Source organism: Carcharodon carcharias, chromosome 21 (genome assembly GCF_017639515.1).
Source record: "Carcharodon carcharias isolate sCarCar2 chromosome 21, sCarCar2.pri, whole genome shotgun sequence".
Classification (NCBI taxonomy): domain Eukaryota; kingdom Metazoa; phylum Chordata; class Chondrichthyes; order Lamniformes; family Lamnidae; genus Carcharodon; species Carcharodon carcharias.
Window position 1 is genome coordinate 65,004,654 of NC_054487.1, and position 24,327 is coordinate 65,028,980.

The following is a 24,327-nucleotide window of genomic DNA, read 5'->3' on the forward strand; positions in this document are numbered from 1 at the left end:
GGGGGGGGGGGGTGGGGGTGTGGTGCGGGGGGTGGGTAGCGAGCGGGGGAAGTGGCCACACATTAGGGAAACCTACATAAAGTGACCATTCCTCTGTAGCTGAGACAATTCAGGCGCAGTTACCCTGATGTGATTGGAGTCATTCCTCTAGCTTCCCTGCCCACTCAAGCAGCGCAGAGGCATGAAAGTGCTACCAAGTGCTCAAGAGCTTTTTACCCCATGGCCAGAGACAGCAAAGTAACGAGCCTTTTAGTGGGCTGCATGACAGTTGGACAACTGGGCACGTTGTACAATCTCCTTGCTAAAGCTGGCCATGGAGCAGTCACTGGTGAAGGCACTCACAGCCCCTTGCAATATCATCACCCTGGTTTGGACCAGTCTCCCCAATGGTTCAAGCTAACAATGCTGCTTTGCAGTGCGGATTAGGAGAATGCCTGCACCTGAGCTGAGAGCACAGCATGCAGTCCAATGGGCAAAGCTGCCACCAATCAGCCAGGTGGAGTGGGGTGGAGGTGGGTGGGGTTTCAGGCAGCCATGCAGCGCACTAATCTCTGGCCATTCAAGTGGCGGCCAGCACTCTCCAGGATATGGTAAGGGGCCTTCAGACTTAAACAAGAGAGGTTCTTAGTACACCCATGCTAATCCACGCATCTCTCTCATGCTGCAGGAGGACTACATCAGGATCATGGAGCCTGGTGAACTAGCTGTATGCCTTGTGGCTTACAGAGAGCCCTGCAATATAATCCAGAGAGGGTGTCACACATCATCATCGCATGCTGCGCCGTTTACAACATGGCGCTGCAACAGGGCGAAGAGCTGGCTGGGGAGGAGATGGAGGAGCTGGAGATCTCCAATGAGGAGGACGTTGACACGAATGAGGGTGAGGGAGGTCCTTGAAGGTGACGATGATGGGGATGAGGCCCTTGCACTGGCCTGACAAGGCAGGCTGGCACGCTCAGGAGGCCCTCATATCTGCTAGATTTGTGGAGGATGATGACGACAAGCAGTGAGGAGACACCATAGATACTCACATTGCCTCTATGAATGATTGACTCCAGTCTGGCTAATGGCAGCACACATACTCTCTGTGATATGGTCCTATCATGGAGATACATTGGACGACCTAATAGTCGCTTAATTGCAGTAGGATGATGACAACGTGCAGCGAGGACACTCCATAGATCTTCACATTGCCTCTGAGAATGTCTGACTCCTGTCTGGCCGAGGACATCTCTCTTACGCTCTGTGATCAGGGTCACATCATAGAGACATAGCCATGAAATTTTAAAAGCATCTGATCCTTTGCCTTCAGCACCTGAGCCTTTCAGGAGCACAGCATCACTGGCCACAGATGCTGAAGAGATGGGGGCCAGCCCCACCTTAAAGATGCTGAAAGCACAAAGAGAGAATGACGGAACTTTGTGACACTTGCCCACTACAATCTGGCAGCAATAACAAGCACTGTCGAGGTGCAGGCATCAGTAATGACTCCAGGGAGTGTGAGCCTGGCCCATCACTTTAATCTGAAGGCTGCACAAAGCACAGGGAAGAGGCCCTGAACTGAGACGCCTGCATTTCCAGAAATGTTCCACATCTGAGTGACACGAACTCTGCTCATTAGAACAAGGAGGCACAGGCAGAGATATTCTTGGGAGTTTATTGATAATAGTGAACAGTATGTACAAGTGATTAACACCCCTGCTGTGCATCTACATCTTCTTAACTTTCCTAACCATGCCGCTCTGCTTTCATGTTCCCTGGCCATCCACGACAGAGGTGGAGGCAACCCGCTGACTGCTCCGCCCTGTCTGTTATGATCTTAGCGGGCCTCTGGAAGGCTGAGATCTGGGGGGCACCGCCCTGCTTTTGGGGACCTGCTGTGTGGCGGTGGCACCCTCCTCAGCCAGTGGAGCTGAACCTGGTCAGAGGAAGAATGAATTCCATTGGGCTGGACATAGCCATAGCCACCAGGATGAATGGCCCTCCAGATCCTCCTCCCTATGGGTGCCCAGGGGCCCCAGGGTGACCCCTTGAGAAGAATAGGTAGCTGGAGTGAGATCAAACTCTCTGGCACCCCTCTCGCATACACTGTTGGCCAACTATAGCATCAGTGATGGAGTTGAACCCATACAGCAGTGCAGGACCAACGTCCTGGACCAAGGTTTCAATGGCGGCCGCCATACTAACTAGTGTTGACCTTGGTGCGTTGGCGTGCCAGCACTATCACCTCAGTCTGAAGATGGATGGACTTCTCCATCATGCCTTGCAATCTGAGGAGTGCAGCGGACATCCCTTCCTGATGTTCCCAGCTTGCCTTTGCAGCTTCAGCAACTGTGACATCACCGAGTCCAGAGGCTCATCATCTGACTCGGACTCAGCGAAGTTCTGGCCTCCAGCAGTCCTCCAAGTGCCAGACACCTGGGGAGTTGCTGCCTCCAACTGCTGTGGATCAGACAGTGCGATGTGCTCAGCAGATTGTGATCCCAAGGTTATTCTAAAGCTAGGTCCCACTGAAGTGTGTGTCTCTGTCCTGGTGGAGGGTGTGGTTGAGCGCTGTGACGGGAGTTCAAGAAGGATGCCTTCAGATTCCTCTTCAGAGGTTTCTTTGGGGCTTGACTGGAGGTCCTGGATCGTGGACTCCGTCGACTGTTTCCCAGATGTGCCTGTGAAAGTGAGGGGGGGTAATCAGTGCATGGCAGTGAGCTGTGAAAGAGGAAACATCACTCACAGCATTGTTGTCTGGTGGATGTTGCACTGCTGGTCTCTCACTTGGTAGAGCAGTGCCAACCTCACCCTCAGCACAGGACCGGTCCCGGTCATCGCCGGCCAGCTGGATGGCTCTGTTTTCAAAGTCCATGAGGACCTTGATTTCAGGCATTCCTCCACCAATCTGTGCCCTTTCCCTGTTGTGTGCCAGCTTATCGTGGATGAATGGAGATTGAGAGAGTGTAAGCAGGGCACCTGCAAAGCCAGATGATAAGTATGCCTGGCATGTGTGGGTAGTGAGTGGTCCTATGGTGGGATGAGGGCAATGAAGGTGTGCATGAGAGAATGAATGGTGATGTCCCTTAAACCAGCAGTGAGTGAGGGCCTTGTGGATGGGTGATGGGTTTGTGAGTGTGTGAGTTGAGAGTGATGAGAAGAGTGACATACCCTGGTGGAACAGAGGAGATCATTCATCGTCTTGTGGCACTGGGTGGTTGTCTTCTTTTGAAAGTTGCTGGCGCTGACCATCGCTTCCACTGCCTCCCAAGCCTGGTTGGTCACACTGCTGCCCATCCTACAACCAGAGTGAGGTTAGAGGACATCCCGGTTAGCCTCCAAGGTGTGCAAAAGGCATTCCAGTGATGCATGATTAAACCTGGGTACTGCAGTCTTTTTGCCTTTCATGGACATCCTCCCTGCAGTAGACCTGGGCTGGAAGCACTGAGATGTGGTGCGCGTGACTGAACTTTAAATATGGCGCCCAGCATGATGAAACAGTGAGGTCATGGCGTGGCGGGCGAATGGCAACCCGCTGGCGATTGAAATGGCGTGTTTCCTGGGAATGCATAATTAATGGGCGGGTTTGGGACAATACGGTGTAAAAGGTCGCCATTGCGGCTGGCGGGTAAAATGTCATTTTACCTGCCCACTACGGCACTTAGGACGGAATCGTCGCAGATTTGCACTAACAGTCACAAATGGCTGAATGCTATTTATTGGAAATTTTAATTTAATATTCTTGCTTTCCTTTCCTTGCATTGGGTTGGCCCCCACCCCTCCAACCTTCCATGTGACCCTCCAAAAAACCCTCTCCACAACTTATCCTCAGGTTGCAAAGCCTTTCTTTAACATTAGTCACTTGAACTTTCTTTCCTACCAACTTGCCAAATGTTTTCCTCCCATTTATGGTGGGCAGCTGAATGGCTGAGGCCCAGGAGTTAAAACACCCTAGGCCTCAAACTAAGGCCTGTAAATATGTTTTGCACTCACCTGCCCACCCAAAACTTGTTGGTGGGGGGTGGGGTTAAATTTGACCCCGGAGGGTATGACATTTTGTAATTGTCTTTTCCCCATAAGTGCTTCTTGTAATTGGGGAAACCTGTGATAAAAGATCCACCCTTTTATTATTCATTCATGGGATGTGGGCATCACTGGCTAGGCCAGCATTTATTACCCATCCCTTATTGCCCTTGTTCAGAGGGTGTTTAGGAGTCAACCACATTGCTGTGGGACTGGAATCACATGTAGGCCAGACAATTTACTTCCCCAAAGGGCATTAGTGAACTGGTTGGTTTTTACAACAATCAGCAATGGTTTTGTGGTCATCATCAGACTTTGAATTCCAGATTTTTATTGAATTCAAACTTCACTGTCTGCCATGGTGGAATTTGAACCCAGGTCCCCAGAGCATTACCCTGAGTCTCTGGTCTTGTGACAATATCACTATGCCACCATCTCCCCTTATACTTATGTACTGGGTCCACCGGGCTGTGATAGATTTAACTCTGCATATTTTTGATTTGTTTTGGGAGACACTTGGAGATGAGATGAAAGTGTAGTTGCAATACCTGCAATGGCTTAGGATGCTAAAAATTCTGAACTCTTAATTTTACAGTTGAAAGATGCTTGAGAAATGCCTAGATTGTAAACTAAGTACAGCTGTGACTACTTTTAAATCAAGAGGAATTATCTAATTTCTCCTGCTAGATGTTGCAGTCTAACTATGAAATAAATGTGTGATTGATAAAATTGTTGCTTAGAGTGAGCAACAAGGTCAAATTAGCTCACAGTCTGAGAACTTCAGGAAGTTACAGTAATTTGATACTTCACATGTCTTGATTTTTTTTCACAAGCAGAAGCTCCATTTCAAGAGTTGTATTATCAAAAGCCAAACCCTGGTTGTATAATGTACAAACACAATTTGCATTTATATAGCAACTTGAAAGCAGTAAACATCCCAAGGGACTTCATAGGCGTGTTATCAGAGAAAATTTGTTGTTTAAGGAGATATTAGGATAGGTAACCAAAAGCTTGATCAGAGATAGTAACACTGCACACCCATAGCAGTTTTACCTGCAAGCAGCTGGATAATGAGTGTAGGTAAATGAATTAGCCCAATTGCTTTGAAAATGGTTTTACTGAATCCTGCTGAAAGCTCAAATCTGCCATATGCTCTCAGCTGACACAGCAGTGCATGCTCACATATTGAGATTCCAGTATGAGATCACATTTCACGCTACCTGGTAAGGCATGAGACTGGAGACAGGCAGATATGTCAAGCCTCTTGAGATTTTTGGTGTATATGGGAACGGAATGTGGAAAGTCTAATTCAGCTTCCGACAGTTGCGAGGGAAAGGGATGGAATAATGGATCAGATTTATCAGCAGGGATCAAAGACAATGGCTTTGATCTTAATATTTAGTAGGAGAAAATTTCTCCTTATTCAGCACTGGATGTTGGACGAGTGGTCTTAACAATTTAGAGTGTGGAGGAATTGAGACAGGTGGTGGTGATGAAGTGCTGGGTCATCAGCATGCATGTGATAACTGATGCTGTATTTTCAACTAATGTTATCAAAGTCAACATGTAGATGAGAAGTAGGAGGGGCCAAAGATAGGCCCTTGGGAGACACCAGAGGTGTAGGAGCAGGAAGAGAAGCCATTGTAAGTGATACTCTTGCTATGATTAGATAAGAATGGAACCAGATGAGTGCAGTCCCGCCCAGCTGGACAACAGTGGAGACACATTGGAGGAGGTTGGTGTGATAAACAGTCCAAGGCTGCAAACAGCTTAAGAAGGATGAGAAGGGATATTTTACCTTTGTCACAGTCATTTAAGATGCCACCTGTGACTTTGATAAGAGCTTTATTTGTACTGTGGCAGGGGCAGAAACCAGATTGGAGGGATTTAAACATGGAGATCTGGGAAAGAGCAATGCAGATTTTGGAGCCAAAAACAAGGATTTCGGAGATAAAAGAGAAATTGATGATGGAATGTTAGTTTATCAGGATGGAGTGGTCAAGGGCTTGTTATTTTGAGGAGAAGGTTGATGATGGCAGATCTAAAGGAAAGGAGGCAGTATTTGAGGAGAGAGAACCATTAACAATATGTTACGAATGTTGGACTTTATAATATGGTTATGCTTTAAAACGTTTTCTTTAACTTAAGGTGAAACAGAATGTTATGGATAGGGATTGGGAGCGGAGGAACGGTAATCATACTATACCTCTGCTCTGAGACAGCCCATTGTGATCTGGTTGTCATGGTGAAAGAAATCCAATCAAAACCTATTGAAAATCAATTGAAATTTTTCATAGCTTGACACAGAAAAGGGACAGCTGCATTTGGATGCAGTTAGAGAAAGAGGGAGAAAAAGAAAATACAGATATTGGTCTTTGTAAAAAACAGGAAAAACTGTTTTAGTGTTAGCAATCAAGCAGGATGCTGGTGAAAGCTGGTTCTCTGTTCAAAGAAGAAGATGGAATGGATAGAATTCTTGGAGATTTAAGGAACAAGGAGTTGCCAAGGTTTGTCTTGCTGGTGGAAATCGGTTCTGGAATACTCAGGCTGAGTGGAACAATTTACAAAGGACACAAAGAATATCCTGCCTGGTGTGACAGGGGGAACCTTAGACGAAGTTTGGCCTCGTGAACAAAAGGAAGAGAGGAAAGTGGCAAAGACAGCTGACCAGATGGCCTCAATCTTAGTGACAATAAGTTCCACGAGTTTCTCATACTTGTTCTTAGAGGTGAAGTGGAAGATGGTTTGCAATAGAGAAAAGAAGCTGAGGGTTATCTTTGTATTCCAGGATGATTCTAGAATAGTGAGCAGTTTTGGCAGAGCTAATAGTGTTTTATGTTGTCCAGATAAATCTGGCAGTGAAGGCTAAACTGGTTTTCTGTCATATCTGTTAAGTCTGTATCCATTGAACTTAAAGGAGGAGAGCCGAGGAACGTATCAGTGAGAATGGCCAGGGTGAGAGAGAGTAATGGTTTGAATGAGGACTAGGGCATCAACAGTGGAGGTGAGGGTATGGTTGAGCAGATTGGTAGCTGTAGAAATGTCCTGGTGAATGAAGAACCAAATGCTAGACATTTTAGACAAAAAATAATGAAGGCCATTGATCTATAGTTTCCATAAAAATATGCATGAACTCATAGGGGAGAATTTTTAGGTCGGCAAGTGACCTAAAGTGCCGCAGGGTGATGTCGGGCGTGTGTTCCACCTTCAGTGGCAGAGCTAATTAAGTCATTCTAAAATATTCCATAACCTATGGCAATGTTTTTAGTGATGAGTGATGACACATTTGATGCCGACCATCATTTTTCAACAATTAGTAACTTCAGGTATAGTGCTGCTATTGCAGAACAGTGATAATTTGTGGTTCTCATAGGATACTCCTCCCTTTGCATGATGAATTTGTGAGTGTTTCAGTGTTTATGAAAAAAAGGAAAACATCAATCAAATCGTTTGAGAGTAAATGCTCGGACATATGAATACATTTCGTATTTTCTGACTCAAAGAACACCATCATCTGACACAGGTAGAGCAAAGAATATTCAACTTTTAATAGTGGAGTATAATTTTCTAATTTAAAATGCTTATGTAGGACCACAATGAATTAGCTCTTAGTATGGAGTTATCTCTGAAATCAGTACATTTTAGCACGATTCTTAACTTAATAGGAACGTACTGGCTTTGGGAAAGTGGACAATCACAGTAGGCATGGCATGGTATATGAAGTGGCAGGACAAGATTGCAGACATAAACCCAGATTTTCAAGGTCATTCAGAAGAATACATTCAGCTTCCAACCCATATTTGGGTATGGTTCTTGGAGCTCAACTTGAAGGGATGTAGTTAAAATTGTTACGAGCAGGTGAGAAAAGTTAAACTGGCTCCCCTCCATTCAGCCTCCTTGGTTGGTCACAACAAAGGTTTAAGTTTTTTTTTCACAAGGATATGCCTTTTCCAAATCCAAATGCATTTAATGTTTAAACTGTGAGCAATAAGGAGCCAATGAAACAGGGTTTTCTTGAGTTAAAGAAAAAGCAAATTTATTAACCATTAACCTGAGAGAAAAAAGTAATAAAAACACGCCATCACACACATGGGTATCAGAAATAAACTAACTCTGAGTACAATAAAAAATGTTAAAAGAGTATATAGTTAAGTGTCCTTTGATCGTCCTGGAGGCGCAGATCTTTAAATGTTGCAGCCGATTTGGATTAGCTGGTTTTGTAGATGTGGTCAGATGGTGCAATTATTATGAGATCTCAATTGCTTGTAGGTTTCGAGTAATATTAGCTTCCAAACCAGGCAATACACTTGTTCCGAGAGAAAGAGAGGGCTTTCAACCTGTCTATTCTGCTGAAGTCTTTCTTGCAATCTCCCTGCAGTGGCTGCAGCCTAGCCCATTATACTTCACCCATCATTCATTTTATTCATTCATTTTTTTCATTCATTTTACGGGATGTGGGTTTCACTGGCTGGACCAGCATTTATTGCCCATTCCTAGTTGCCATTGAGAAGGTGGTGGTGAACTGCTTTCTTGAACTGCTGCAGTCCATGTGGTGTAGATGTTAGGAAGGGAGTTCCAGGAATTTGACCCAGTTACAGTGAAGGAATGGTGATATATTTCCAAGTCAGGATGGTGAGTGACTTGGAGGAGAACTCCTAGGTAGTGGTGTTCCCATCTATCTGCTGCCCTTGCCTTTATAGATGTTAGTAGTTGTGGGTTTGGAAGGTGCTGTCTAAGGAGCCTTGGTGAATTCCTACAGTGCATCTTGTAGATGGTACACACTGCTGCTTACTGTGCATCAGTGGTGGAGGGAGGGAATATTTATGGATGTGGTGCCAATCAAGAGGGCTACTTTGTCCTGGACGGTGTCAAGCTTCTTGAGTATTGTGGGAGCTGCACTCATGCAGACAAGTGGAGAGTATTCCATCACACTCCTGACTTGTGCCTTGTAGTTGGTGGACCAGTTTTGGGGAGTCAGGAGATGAATTACTTGTCACACAATTCCTAGCCTCTGACTTGCTCTTGTAGCCACAGTATTTATATGGCTAGTCCAGTTCAGTTTCTGGTCAATGGTAACCCCCAGGTTGTTGATAGTCCAGGTCTTGCTGCATTTGGACATGGACTGCTTCAGTATCTGAGGAGTCGGAATGATGCTGAACATTGTACAATCATCAGCAAACATCCCCACTTCTGCCCTTATGATGGAAGGAAGGTCATTGATGAAGCAGCTCAAGATGGTTGTGCCTAGGACACTATCTGAGGAACTTCTGCAGTGATGTCCTGGAGCTGAGATGACTGACCTCAAGCAACCACAACCATCTTCCTTTGTGCTAGGTATGAGTCCAACCAGTGGAGAGTTTCCCCCCTGATTCCCCCATTGACTCCAGTTTTGCTAGGGCTCCATGATGCCACAATCTGTCAAATGCTACCTTGCTGTCAAGGGCATCATCTCGGGAGTTCAGCTCTTTTGTCCATGTGTGAACCAAGGCTGTAATGAGGTCAGAAGCTGAGTGGCCCTGGCAGAACCCAAACTGGGTGTCACTGAGCAAGCTATTGCTAAACAAATGCCACTTGATAGCACTGTTGGTGACACCTTCCATTACTTTACTGATGGTTGAGAGTAGACTGATGGGGCGGTAATTGGCGGGTTGGATTTGCCCTGCTTTTTGTGTGCAGGACATACCCGGGCAATTTTCCACATGGCTGGATAGATGCTAGTGTTGTAGCTGAACTGGAACAGCTTGGCTAGGGGTGCGGCTAGTTCTGGAGCACAAGTCTTCAATGCTATTGCCAGAATATTGTCAGGACCAACAGCCTTTGCAGTATCCAGTGCCTTCAGCCATTTCTTGATATCACAAATTGAATTGGCCGAAAACTGGCATCTGTGATGCTGGGGTCTTCTGGAGGAGGACAAGATGGATCATCCACTCAGCACTGCTGGCTGAAGATTGTAGAAAATGCTTCAGCCTTATCTTTTGCACTATGTCTTTTGTGGTCTGTCTGTGGGAGCCATTATTTCAATACCTTGAACTTTGCATTTTAATGTCTCTTCCTTAGACAGTGATGAGTTTTCGATGGGTCTCTGAATGATAGCAAATGACTCTCTCTTCACACTTCCCTGAGGGTGACTTGATTTTTTTTTTCATCTTCACTTTGGAAGGTGGCCTTTCATTATTAAGTACTTTGTTCGGTCTTATTTCAAATTGCAAAATTTCCAGTCAGTTCAAAGTTCAAACCATATTTTCAAACATAAGGGGGCATAGCCTCATGACAAAGTTTAGAATTGTAGAATAACACAGTAGAGAAGGGGGCCATTTGATCTGTGCTGGCTCTTTCAAAGAGCAATCCAGCTAGTTCCACTCACCCAATCTTTCCCTCTATTCTACAATATTTCTCTTTCAAGTATTTATCTAATTTCCTTTTTAAGGCTACTATTGAATCTGTATCCACCATCTCCCACTCAGTGCATTTCAAATCCTAACCACTTGTTGCATGAAACATTTTTCCTCATGTTGCCTCTTTTGCTAATCATCTTAAAATGTACCCTCTGGTTATCAATCCTCCAGCTATTGCGAATAGTTCCTATTTATTTACTCTCTTTAAACCCTTCATGGTTTTAAACACCTATAGCAAATCTCCCCTCAGCCTTCTCTGCTCTAAGGAAAACAGTCAAAGCTTATCCTGTCTATATGCTGATGTAATCCCTCATCGCTAATCCATTTCTCCTGTACACTCTTCTGTCTCTGCTGACCCTGCTATTGGAAACCAAATTAAGCCCATTGCCATACTTATCCCTCACACCACCCCGGGTACTAACCTTGTTGTTTATTTGCTGCAAATATTTATGCATCTTTCCGTTAAAAGATATGTTTAAAGGCTAAATGGCTTGATCCTAAGGTATAATCAGATCAGGTTATATAAAGGCTGTAAAAGTATATTTCAGCATTTACAGAAACTATATAGTTTTTTTAGTGGCTGGCAATAGTTAGCAAAATTAAAATATACATAGAAATTAGAAACCTTGGGTATTTGATAGAATAACACACCTCCTGTTTGAAGGTTGGCGAAGTGGATGTGGTACTGTGTAGGGTGGAACATTCTGAGGTGGATATCAGTGCAGTTTGTAGTACAGTGCAGAGGTAACAGCGAGGGTTAATGTTGTGTTCAGTACTCACAAGAACCTAGAACCAAACATGGAAAATAAGGAAAGCTGTCAAAGAAAACTTACACAATAGCACAATTTGCCAGGTACAAGCATGCATGACATTGTTACTTATCAATCTGTTTCACATTCATTGCTGCCCTATGCCAAGCCTTCACACAACCTTTTCACATCCCTTCTCATGCATACCGCAGACCACACATCTGAGCTTCAATTTACAACCTTGCAAACCCAGATCGAGGTCTAGAAAGGTGTTCACATGTAAGGTTATGATAACACAAACCAGTTGAATGATTCATGGTCATTATTAACATGGGATGAACTGCAGGATAGTTGCATGGCTGCAATCAATGATCCTCTTACTTTGAAAAATGGAAAATGGAGTGACACTGGACAACTATTTGATACTGTTTTTGTTGTTAAATTGGATGAGAGATTGAAATTTTGGCCATTATGGTCAATGCAGCAGTTACATTTGGTGTATGTGTGGATATTACAAGAACTAATCCCGCAGATTATGCTTAAACTTGTCTAGAAGTACATGAAGGCAAGGAAGCTGAGGCCAAAATTAATTTAATTGTTCAGTGGTTCAATCCTGAATATAATATTTTCTCTACATCATCAGTTGATTAATGTAATGGACAGACTGCCAATGAGTTACCTCCATACGTTGGAGATGGTGGACCAGTTCACAACCAAGTTCTCTGGGATTCTTGTGTGCATGGCTTTGACATTCCACAGCCAAACATAGAGAACATGGTAACCTCAGTGGATGTGACAGTTTAGCCCTGTGGCCTCAGTAATATCGTTTCTCAGGGATGCCCATTCTGTCGCCATACAGACTGTAGGCTCTCTGTTCTCCTCAGCCTCAGACTAGCTAGGTTATTGATTAGAAAAGGACTTCATTCTCATCACAGATCTGCTACAGTCTGCACTCTCACATCAGTGGGAATGTTGAACTGCAACCCCACAACGCATCATTTGTGCAATAAGTGTTAAACATATTGCCATCTCTCAGGATAATCGCAAACCACACCCTCACCATGGCCTCTGAAGAAGAGTCAATTTGAACTCAAAATGGTAAATCTGTTTCTTTCTCTGCAGATGCTGCCAGACTTGCTGAGTTTTTCTAGCACTTTCTGTCTTTATTTCAGGTCTCCAGCATCTGCAGTACTTTTATCAACTAACAATTGCCCTGCTGGTAAAAGTTGGCTGAGCCAAACAGTTCCAACAACTGGTCAGATGCCTTTTTACCTATTCACCCATTGGAAGTGCAGTCCATCTGATGAAGGCACAGTTAAGTGTTGTTAAGGAGAGAATTCCATTTAGGATTTTGATCCAGCAATAGTGAAGGAATGGTGATATTTTCCAAATCAGGATGGTGTGTAGCTTGGAGCTTAACTTGCAGATGGTGGTGTCCCCTTGCGTCTACCGGCTTTGTTCTTCTCACAGAATCACACAGTGCAGAAGAGGCCCTTCAGCCCATCGAGTCTGCACCGACATGTGAGAAACACCTGACCTACCTACCTAATCCCATTTACCAGAACTTGGCCCATAGCCTTGAATGTTATGATGTGCCAAATGCTCATCCAGATACTTTTTAAAGGATGTGAGGCAACCTGCCTCCACCACCCTCCCAGGCAGCGCATTCCAGACTGTCACCACCCTCTGGGTAAAAAAGATTTTCCTCACATCCCCCCTAAACCTCCTGCCCCTCACCTTGAACTTATGTCCCCTTGTGACCGACCCTTCAACTAAGGGGAACAGCTGATCCCTATCCACCCTGTCCATGCCCCTCATAATCTTGTACACCTCGATCAGGTCAGCCCTGTCTTCTCTGCTCCAACGAAAACAACCCAAGTCTACCCAACCTCTCTTCATAATTTAAATGTTTCATCCCAGGCAACATCCTGGTGAATCTCCTCTGCACCCCCTCCAGTACAATCTCATCCTTCCTATAATGTGGCGACCAGAACTGCACACAGTTCTCGGTTGTAGAGGTCACAAGTTTGGAAAGTGCAGTCAAAAGAACCTTGGTGGGTTACTGCAATGCATCTTGGAGATGGTGCACACTGCTGCCACTTTGTGCTGGTGGTGGAGGAAGTGAATGTTTAAGGTATAGGGTGCCATTTAAGTAATCCTGGATGATGATGTACTTAGTGAGTTTTGGAGCTGCACTTAACCAGGCAAATGGAGAGTACTCCCTCACCTCACAATCTTGACTTGTGCATTGTAGATGGTGGACAGGCTTTGGGGAGTTAGAACTTGAGTCACTCGCACGGAATTCTCAGTCTCTTACATGTTCTCATAGCCACTGTATTTATATGGCTGGTCATTTGATTTCTGGTCAATTATAACACAGACAATGTTAATGGTGAGGACATTAATTGTTGGTGAGGGGAGATAGTTGGATTCTCTCTTGTTGAGATTGTCATTGCTTGCCACTTGTGGAGCACAAATGTTACTTGCCACTTATCAGCCCAAACCTATATGTTGTCCAGGTCTTGCAGCATGTGGGCACGGACTGCCTCAGTATCTGAGGAGTCGCAAATGATACTGAACATTGTACAAACATCAGTGAACATCCCCACTTCTGACCTTATGCTGGAGGGAAGATTATTGACGAAGCAGCTGAAGATGGCTGGTTTAGGTCACTACCCTGAGGAACTCCTGCAATGATGTTCTGGGGCTGAGATGATTGGTCTCCAACAACAGCAACCATCTTCCTTTGCTAGTTTTTCCTGCTGATTTCCTATTTACTTCCATTTTGCCAGGGCTCCTTGATGCCATACTCTGTCAAATACTGCCTTGCTATCAAGGGCAGTCACTTTCACCTCACCTTTGGAATTCAACTGTTTTGCCATGTTTAGACCAAAGCTGTAATAAGGTCAGGAGCTGAGTGGCCCTGGCAGAACCCAAACTGAACAATAGTGAGCAGGTTATAGTTGTGTAAGTGCCACTTGATAGTATTGTCAACAACTTTGTTGATGATTAAGAGTAGGCTGATAGGGCAGTAATTTCAGGATTGGATTTATCTATGTTCTGTGGACAGGACATACCTGGGCATTTTTCCAAATAGTTGGGTGGATGCCACTGTTGTAGCTGTACTTGAAAATCTTGGTATGAGGTGCAGCTAGCTCTGGAGCACAAGTCTTCAGTACTATAGCTGGGATGCTGTTGGGGCCCATAGCCTTTGCTATATCCAATGCCTTCAGCTGTTTCTCGATATCATGTGGAGTTATCCTCTCAAGCTGCAGCATAAACATCGCCAGAGCACTCATGTGATCTATAGCAACCTTACATTTCTTATGCTGAGGCAACTGGGGGAGGAGCATCTTTGTGGGACTAGTACAGTAAACCACTTAAGGAAGGCACTATGGTCTCACATCTGGATAATAATTTGTTTGTGGTTATAAGTTGTGTTGAAATCTTTGGGCGAAACTTTACGGCAGCGGGATTTTACGTTCCCGCCAAAGCCAATGAGATTTAGAATGTCTCGCCGCATTTTATGGCCCCATCCCCACCGAAACGGGGCTGTAAAATTCTGCCCTTTGTGTGCAAAGTTGTCCTAAAGTAGCTGGTGACTTTGCAATTCCAGGTGGCAATTATATCAATGTTGATCTTTGAGCAGAAGCTATTAGAGTGTAAATATTGAAACAGATGCTGGGCATGACAATTAGTCTGGTGGGGGTGTGAGGATGTGGATGCATGGCAGAGGTTGTTCAGTTGAAGTGATAAATGGCTGCTGAAAATCTTTGGCTTCAAGCTTGTCTTGAAGTCCTCCCATTTCTTCACAACCTTTGATGTCATTTGTGTTGTCTTCATGAGCTGGTTTAAGTCTCTTATTTTTCCTAGCACAGAGCAAAATTATGAACTATACAGAAAGCCACTATCGTATGTCTGAGCTGTAGTGGAGTAAACCAGCAGGCCTATCCAGGCAGTGAGAAGGTAACATGAATACTCCGATGATCGACATAGGTATAGGCGTAGGCCATTCAACCCCTTAAGCCTGTTGCACAAGGCAGTTAGATCATGGCTAATCTGTATCTCAACTTCATTAGCTCACTTTAGTTCCATTTATTTTGGGATCCTTACCTAACAAAAATCGACCTCAAATCATCAGCATCCATAGCCATTTGTATGAAGTGCTTCCTGATTTCAGTGCCAAATAACCTTGCTCTAATTTGCTTTAACAAACATGGCATCAGTCATAGGCTTGATGCAAGCACAAACTGCCATCTGTTAGATGTTGCTAATATTGCCTGTTGTACCTAGAGGCAAAAAGTTGTTGGCTTAGTGGCCTTGATTGCATCAGGCAGAGTTTCAGTTCTTGCTGCAGATGTTGATGGTCTGTGGTTGTTCCCTGGAAAAGTACAACCTCCTTATTCACTGCTCCTCTGAGAAGCGCATGTACATAAAACTCTGAGCCTACACACCCTGCTGAGAAAGCATAGGGTCTCCACTTCCTCATGGTCATGATTATGAATCATGAACATGATTGAATGGCGGAGCAGACTCGATGGGCCGAATGGCCTAATTTCTGCTCCTATGTCTTATGGTCTTATGGTCTCCCTGGCATTGCAGCTATATGCTTTCCTTTCACTTGTTGTGGCTATTCTTCTTCCTCTAGCCAGAAGGATTCCCATTTTCAGAAGAAGAAGCATTACCCATGCCCCCCTTAAGCTTCCTAATGGTTGTTCAGCCACTATAAGCACAAAGCTACATACTGGATACCCTTAATGAGTCATCAATCAAGATATGTTAACTCCTAGTATTCAAAGTTGAATCGTGAATTTGCTGTGGGGTTGGTCTTGGAGGGTTTTATGCTTCCTTCCTTCTTCTCATTATAGGAGACTGAGGTATATCAGACCCTAAAGTTCCTCTACTTCCCTATGTTCTACTTTTTTTGTTTTTCTGTATCCCACACGCATGATGTCCACTTCTGTGCCCGAAATGCTCATTCCCTTACATTGAACTGATCAGTAATGTTCTGGAAATCATGCCTGAAACTTCTCCAAGTAAAAGACTATAATTTGTTTTCCTTATTCTAACCGCCCTTGAAAATATCAGCTTTCAATAGGATTCTATAGCTTTCCTTGGTTTAGTACTTACCGAGATTATTACTGCAGAATCTCTTGCCCAAGTTATTTTCGCCTCAGGTATTTTACTGTTTAAAGACTTATATTTGTTGTTGAACTACTGTAAGTAGTGTGATATTGATTTCTTTTTAAATTTTAGTTTGATTTTATTGTATTTTTGTGAGTTTTTTCTTAATTGCACTTTGTGATAAGCAATTGGAAATTCTGAAACAAAAGTTTTATTTTAAAGCAGCGTCATTATGCTTAGGTTACAATTAATATTGTTGTCCCAGGAAATAAATGTTCAAAAAGTAAAGTGGAGAATTATGTGCTGCATGATTCATGAGTGTTCTACGTACGAAAACCTGACAACCAGTCTGTCTTTCTCAGTACAGAACTTTTATGGCATTTGACAAAAATCCATTACCTCCAAAAAGGACATGGATCTGAATAGAACATAGGCTTGTAACTGTGAGGCATTCACTAAATAAACAAATGTTTGATAAAGAACGGAGCACTTGTAAAGAATTTTAAAGTGTGTATTTACAGCCTGTTTATTACACTGCACCATGACTGCGGAACCTCTACTAGGCGTTAAACTGCCATGTTGCCAATAAAATGTACCAAAAGCACTTTGGATGAGAACGTATTACTATTAAATCATGGCACAGTGCAACCAATACTCTTAAGTTGGGTTCTGTGCGATATATTATGTACTTTGATAGATTTTATGGTGAATATGAACATCTGAAACCTTTGACTGAACAAACTTCCAGATAAACACTGATAATTTCTGCAGCAAGGGAACAGTTGCTCTTGTCACTGTTGTGCTGTGTGAGACACATTTGAATAAGGAATACAAGTTTTCCTTTAAGTATCATTTGATTTGTTATTTTGTCACTGTTTTACTGATGCAGTAGATTTTAGAACAACTTAAGTTTCTATTTTAAAATTTCTGTAGTTGACAGTTGTCTTCAGTCTTGATTTCAATCTGGGTTCTGATGAAAATACAGACATGAAATGTTAATTCTCTCTCCATGGATGCTAGCAGATCTGCTGAGTGTTCCTAGCATTTTTTGCTTTTAGTTCAGATTTCAGTTTTAATTTGAACAAAAATATTGTAATCTTCTAACTAATATTTTCCTTATGCAGTCCTCCAAATGTTCTTCCAGTTCTTTGCTATTTTGCCTCCTTTTAATTATGACAGGGTTTTTTTATGTTGATTGCAAATTCCAAGGCTATATGATGTCTTAATATTTAAATAAAATGAAATTTTAAATATATATAGATTTAACTAATACTGTCTATGCTGCGAACTGCAGCTCAGGCAGTGGGCAGACAACCATTAACTAGGTTGTCTCTCGGCTGCTTATTGTGGATGTACAAGAGTGATCTAGGATGCCTTACTTTCTAATTTTCATCTTTTTTCTGACTAAGAGCTTGATATCTGCTTTTACGCATTGTTATACTATGGCCAACACTGGATCTTGTGGAGAAGTACAAGAATTAACTAATTTCCTTAAACTCCATAAGGATCATATTAGTACTAACATCTTGCACTATCATACTGCTTTATGCATATTTTAAATTTACCAATAGATGGTCTGATGATCGGTATAGTAATGCACCACATTGTTGCAGGAGCTCTTTAGAGCAGTGTCCTGGACCCAACCATCTTCAGCTACTTCATCAATGAACTGCCTTTCATCGTAAGGTTAGAAGTGAAATGCTTGTTGTTGATTAAATAGTCTTCAGTTCCATTCTCCACTCTTCAGATAATGCAGCAGTCTGTGACCGCATACAGCAAGACTTAGACTACATGCAGGCTTGGACTGAGAAGTGGCAAATAACATTCACCCCACACAGATGCCAGGTCATGACCATCTCCAACAAGAGGGAATCTAATCACCTTCCCTTGACATTCAGTGACATCACCAATGTTGAATCCACTCCATATCCTAGCATAACCATTGACCATAAACTTAAATGGACCAGCCACATAAATAGGTCAGAGGCTGAATATTTTGCAGTGACTTCTGATTCCCCAAAATCTTTTCACCATCTACAAGGTACATTTCAGGACTATGATGGAATGCTTTCCACTTGTTGGGATGAGTGCAACTTCAACAATACTCAAGAAGCTTGACCCTATCTGAGACAAGGCATTTTGGTTGATAGCCACCCTATCCAACACCTTAAATATTCACTCCCTCCATCTTCAACAACTCCCAAAGCTGCAAGCTCTATCACCTAGAAGGGAAAGGGCAGCAGAATCACCTCAAAATCAAACACCATTCTAACTCCAGTCTTACTGGGTCAAAATCCTGGAACTCCTTCCCTAATAGCACTTTGGATGGACCTACACCACAACGACTGCAGTGGTTCAAGCAGATGCCTCACCACCACCTTCTTAAGGGCAATTAGGGATGGACAATAAATGCTGGTCTTGCCAGTGCAGCCCACACCCTATGAATGAATATAAAAAATAGTGCAGCAAGTCTGAATCACAACCAACATATCACAGGAAGAGCTGATTAGATAGTGATTATCTTTCCACATGCAGGGAGATCAAATTCATGGTCCAACACTCAGGCTGCCCTAGTATACCTCCTAGTGGACAGTTATGGTTCTTGAGAAAATGTTATACCTGTCCTTGGGCAATGGTGTATAATTACAGAGATAAAAACAAAAAAACTGCGGATGCTGGAAATCCAAAACAAAAACAGAATTACCTGGAAAAACTCAGCAGGTCTGGCAGCATCGGCGGAGAAGAAAAGAGTTGATGTTACTTCTGATGAAAAGTAGTAGCAGAAAAGAACTGGAGAATATAAATGCATAACAATAATAAACACACAATATAATCTCTTATTCATGACTGACGTCGATGGAAGTCAGGTATCTGTAACAATGTCTAACTTTAAAGCAATAATTTTAATTGATATTGATAATTGTAAATTACATCAGGTAGGATATTCAACCCAAATTAACATATCTGAGCCAAAAAGACCCTCAGCTTCTTTTGTTTTTTTTCATCTTGTTGATATTCCTCCATGTTTGTAGACAGATATTCAAATTAGGTCACAGACCAAAGACCTTCCCCACAGCCTGTCCTCAATTTGTTGGTGCTGACTGCAGCAGTTCCCAACGTGAATCTAAATGTTTTTAACTTGCATTACATTTGTTTCACTTCCGCCGATGTTATCAGTTAGAAACTGTTACAGGCTCCTCCCAAAAGATAAGTGTACCACAAGTCAGGTTCAATTCCTGATTTGTCCTGAATTAGTCTATCTTGACTGGGGCAACAGTTGGGTTGCTAGATATCTCTTTGTGTGGGTAGAAGGAAAACGGACCAGACTGTTGGTTCAATTGGCTAGCCAGTGACTCCCGTTGGAAATGGCAGTTGTGTGGCTTACAATTGGTGACTAGTGGAGTCCAGCTGTGATACCTTCCATGGCCTTAGAGCCTGTTGACAATCAATGTCTAGAATACATGAGGAATCGTCATTCGGATGTTATACTAGAGGAATCAATGTTCAGTATACATGAGGAAAGGCCATTCATTCGAGCGTTGTACCAGATAAACCATATGTCGATAATGTTAGTTAGGAATTGTGAATTGTATTCTGGAGTCACTGCAACAACAATGGAATAAGATCTGAAGTAACATTTAAGCATGAACTTAAGCAAACTCTCATAAATAAAAGATGAGAATTAAACTTGCAGTTAGTTTTTTTAAAAAAACTACAACAAGGTGTCTAACCGTTTAGATAGAGCTGTAATGCAGGTTACAGAACTGAAGTCATGGTGCAATTGAATAATTTAATAACTGCAATAACTAGCTTGTTGGAGATTTCTGCGACTTAATATACAATTCATCCTCAAAAGGGACGTGTGCTTAAAAAAAGAGGGGGAAACCGCCGCTAGAGGGCATAAATGATACAAGTCCTGGTATATTACAGCAAACTGGTGTGAAACGGAAAAAAATAATTCGTTCTGAATAAAGTAAGCTAAACAAGCTTATAGCTGTAGATTCTGGCATTTTTGCATGTCAGTTACTTGCTTGTTTGAAGTTCAGCCATAACCAGCGCTCCCCAACATGCTGCTTAGATAGCAGTGAGAGAAGGCGCTGAATAGTTTGAGGAGGATGACTAGAAATATCCACAAACCACATCAAGATAGGATGGTCAAGAAAAAGCAAACACACATTCTGAAGAATTGTCTGTTTCCTTTGTTATTTCCTGTTTTTGATGCTTTCCTGATGCTTAGCACACACACAACCGTCCTCGGTCCTCAGTTAGCATGCATTCCTTCAATTACTAAGGAGGAGATGAGGAAAGGGAAATGCTGGCAAAAGTTTGTGTGGATATTTTTTTCAAAAAAGGCAACAGTACTTTGAAGTTTTAATTCCGGAGCTGGAAATGGTCAGCAGCCGATCATTGAGAGGGTTCTAAATAAATCGAGAATAATAAGAAAGGGACATCCCATCATCTCGGTGGGTGGTGTAATGCAGGTGCACTTGTTTGTATGAGATGTAATTCCCTAGACCCCAAATCACCGAGGACATTTCTCATTATGACTTGGGAGTTAGTAAACCGAAGCTTCCTGGTAAAATGTGAATGACAGAGAAGATGCTTGGAATATTGCTGGTCTGAAGTTTTTCCAAGTTCCCGTGTGTTTCTCTCTCCACGGATGCTGCCAGACCTGCTGAGTAGTCCCAGCATTTTCTGTTTTCCATACAAACGTTTTCCAACTTCGCTGCACTTGGAACCATTACTGGACTTCGATATGAAGCACAATGACACAAAAGCAAAATATTGTGGACGCTGGAAATCTGAAATGAAAACAGTAAATGCTGGAACCAGTCAACAGGTCTGGCGGCAGCATCTGTGGCGAGAGATACAGTGCACCTCTCATAGCACCGGTGCAAGGTCATCGACCTGAAATGTTCGCTTCACAGCATCTGTGTCATTTTTCTTTAAGAGGTACAAGGATCCGTGTTTCACACAAAGAAAGGGATGATTTAACTTCTAATGTTTGGGATTAAGAAAGCGTCCAGGAATATTATAAATATATAAACTATATAAACTAAGCGTAATTCTATTTAAATGAGAAATTGGAGAACAAATTTACCAAGGTTAAACCTATATGCACATCGACTGCAAAATGTGTGTAAGACCATTCGAGTAACAGCATAAAGCACATTGTACGATAACGTTTGGAACAATCCTAGACTGCTATCGTGTTCTGTTTTGCATATATAGTAAAATGTTGCTGACAATACTTTTGACGCTGCGTGTCAATTGGGTGACGAGTTCTCCTAGCGGAACTGTACGCATGTTTACAAATAACTGCTTTACCATTTCGTTAAACGGAGGAAAGCTTCATTCTACATCACCAAATCTGCAATTCCGACTAACTCTTGTATTCCCCAGCCCTATGACGTTAGCCAGGAAGAGAGCAGCAGAGATTGATCCCAAATACCCCATTGCAACTTTTAACACAAACTACCTGCTCGCTTATTTTTAATTTATAATCCCTGAGTATGTTCGGAGGATGCCCATAAACTTGTCGATGCAGTTTTTTTTTAACATCGGGCTAAGTTGCGCCATTAATAATCATACTTTCTCCTGATGATGCTGACAGTGACAGACCGGGATCTGCAAAGGGGCATTATTCAGAGGAACAAATAGCGGGATGTTGACGTGTGCTTAGACCGCGGCGTTGACAGTTCGGCCCATTCATCAATGGCAAGCAAGCGATGACCCGATGGGGGGGATGGGGGGGGTGGGGGGGGGTGCGGGGGAGCCTTGTCCTTGCAAGACCAGGACCAGGAATGGTCGGGCAACACTGGGATCAAAGCTCTAACGCCGAGCCCACGCTGGGAATTGCAGCCGGGAATCGCGTCCGCTCCCGGGCCGGACACCCCCAGGCTCGACATTCTGCAATTTGACCATTTAAAATCGAGGGGGAGGGGGCTTTCCTGATGCCGCCTATTGACGGCCAGGGCTGCAGGTGCGGGGCTGCTGAGTGACAGCCGCTCAGACACTGCGAGCGGGAGCGCGAGCGGCGACTCGGCTGCGCTCGCTCGAGCCGCCTGACCGGCACTGACAGTGAGAGGAGGGGGGCGGGAGGGGGGCGGGGCTGCTGAGTGACAGCCGCTCAGACATTCGGAGCGGGGAGCGGGAGCGCGAGCGGCGACTGGGCTGCGCTCGCTCGAGCCGCTTGACCGGCACTGACAGGGGCGGGGCTGCACGCATGCGCGCTGCTGCCTGCGGGGGTCCCCACACGCGGCTCCGCTCTTAGAAGCAGAAACACACAGTCACTCACACGCACACTCACTCACTCACTCACTCACTGTTTGCAGCCTTTACACATTTATATATAGAGAGAGAGACACACACAGACACTGGACTAGTAGCGGATTGTTAAATGTAGCCGACCGATTGCACGGCGAAGTCCCGGGGCTAGCGGCAGCACCTTGCAGTCTGCTGCGAGGTTACAGAGACTCAAAACAAAAATAGGGGAGAGGAGGGAGGGAGGGGGGTGTGGGAAGAAAAGAACAACAAAAAAAAACCATAAAGCAACAACAACAAAAATAAACAGCCCCCGAGGATGCGGATCCGACCCAGCGAGGTGAACAGAGGAGCCCAGGCGATACTGTAGTAGACATGATTTCTGAATTTGTGAGCAGCGCTGTTGCTGTTGCCCTATATCTGAACACACTGAGTGCTGACTTCTGTTACGATGACAGGTAGGTATTGTTCTCTCTTTTCCATACTTCCTGATTGATCACTTAAAAACTGCTGCCAGCCTCTTCTTGTGTGTGTGTGTGTGTTTTGCCGGGGCAATTCGCCCCGTTCTGCTCTGAATCTGTAGGCTGGGAGCGTCTCCTCCGTGGAGGGGTGGGGAGGGGATCGAAATGAAAATCTTGTTTGCGCTGAAAACTCTGGAGTTGGGTCACCAGGGGTCTGCGGATGCTGTTCCAGCCCAGCTGTAAAACCTAGCGATCCCCTTTGGGGAGGGGGTTTGGGGTGGGTTGGGGGTTGGGGGGGTGGGGATGGGTTAGGTGAGGGAGAAATAAAGATCCCCCCCCACCCACCATCATGACAGCCGATTAGACATAAAACCGCACGGGCTATTCCTAGCAGGATAGTCACAGATTCCCTCACATTTTGGCAATGAATTTAGCTCCAAGTCACAAGGGTGTTTTTTTTTAAATATTTACTGTGGTAGCTGAAATCCTCATTCTTGCCAGCATTGTCTTACAGATTCAGAAAAGAAGCTATTTCTCTTTAAATACATGTCAAAAAAAATCCGATCGCGAGGTGAAAAATGTGTCAGCTGTTGTCTAAGAAACTCTGAAACCCCCTGTAAAACCTCACAGCTTTGCTGGTGTTCCATTGGTGAAAACCGCTGTGTTTTGATGCGCAGAATTGTTGCAAATTGATTAAAAGAGTCCCGGCTATTGTGAATCTTGAGTTTAATTCAGTTTCCGGTGACTTAATCTGATTACCATTTAGTGGCTGCATAATTGGAATATATGAGAACAATCACGCGTGGATAAACTTCAGTGTCTGGGGTTTTCACGCTCTATTTAAATTAAACCGACCTAGAACTGACGGTACATTGACTTGATCGGTTCTCATCAGAGGACTGACTACCCTTGATGAAGTTGGCGCTGCACGGTTTGGGATGTTCCATTAAAAGCCGATATTTCAGTCAACTGGAGACGTGTTTTTTCCCTCCTTCTCCCCCCACCCCCCGTGCTTCTGCTCAGCTTCTGGAGGGCCGGCCTGAGAAAAAGAAACCATTTGGTATGGAACCGGAGGAATAGTGAAAGCGTTGCCGGCAGCGAGCGAGTCAGGCTGCTCCCGACGGCAGCGTGTTTGCGTTGTTTACAGTGAGAGATGCTTAGAGATAGGTTCAACCTTTCATCTTTTTAAAAAAAAATGATTATCAGCGACTTTCATTGAAAGTACGTGGGCTTTGATAGGCTCATTTTGTCACGTTGAATAATAACGTAAATCAGCTTCTCTTCTTGCCAAGAGCCTAACAGTGTGATTGTATATATATGTATGTATGT

At 43.8% G+C, this 24,327-nt stretch overlaps 1 protein-coding gene across 1 annotated transcript in view; it reads left to right on the forward strand.

Annotated features, from left to right (window-relative positions):
• The first annotated feature begins 22,584 nt into the window (after positions 1-22,584).
• The window catches only part of tmtc2a (transmembrane O-mannosyltransferase targeting cadherins 2a), a 193,186-nt gene continuing 191,443 nt past the window's right edge, over positions 22,585-24,327 (forward strand). Inside the window, exon 1 of the mRNA XM_041216307.1 lies at positions 22,585-22,995. Coding sequence (XP_041072241.1) covers positions 22,913-22,995 — 83 coding nt within the window. The 5' untranslated portion in view covers positions 22,585-22,912. The remainder of the gene's footprint in view (positions 22,996-24,327) is intronic.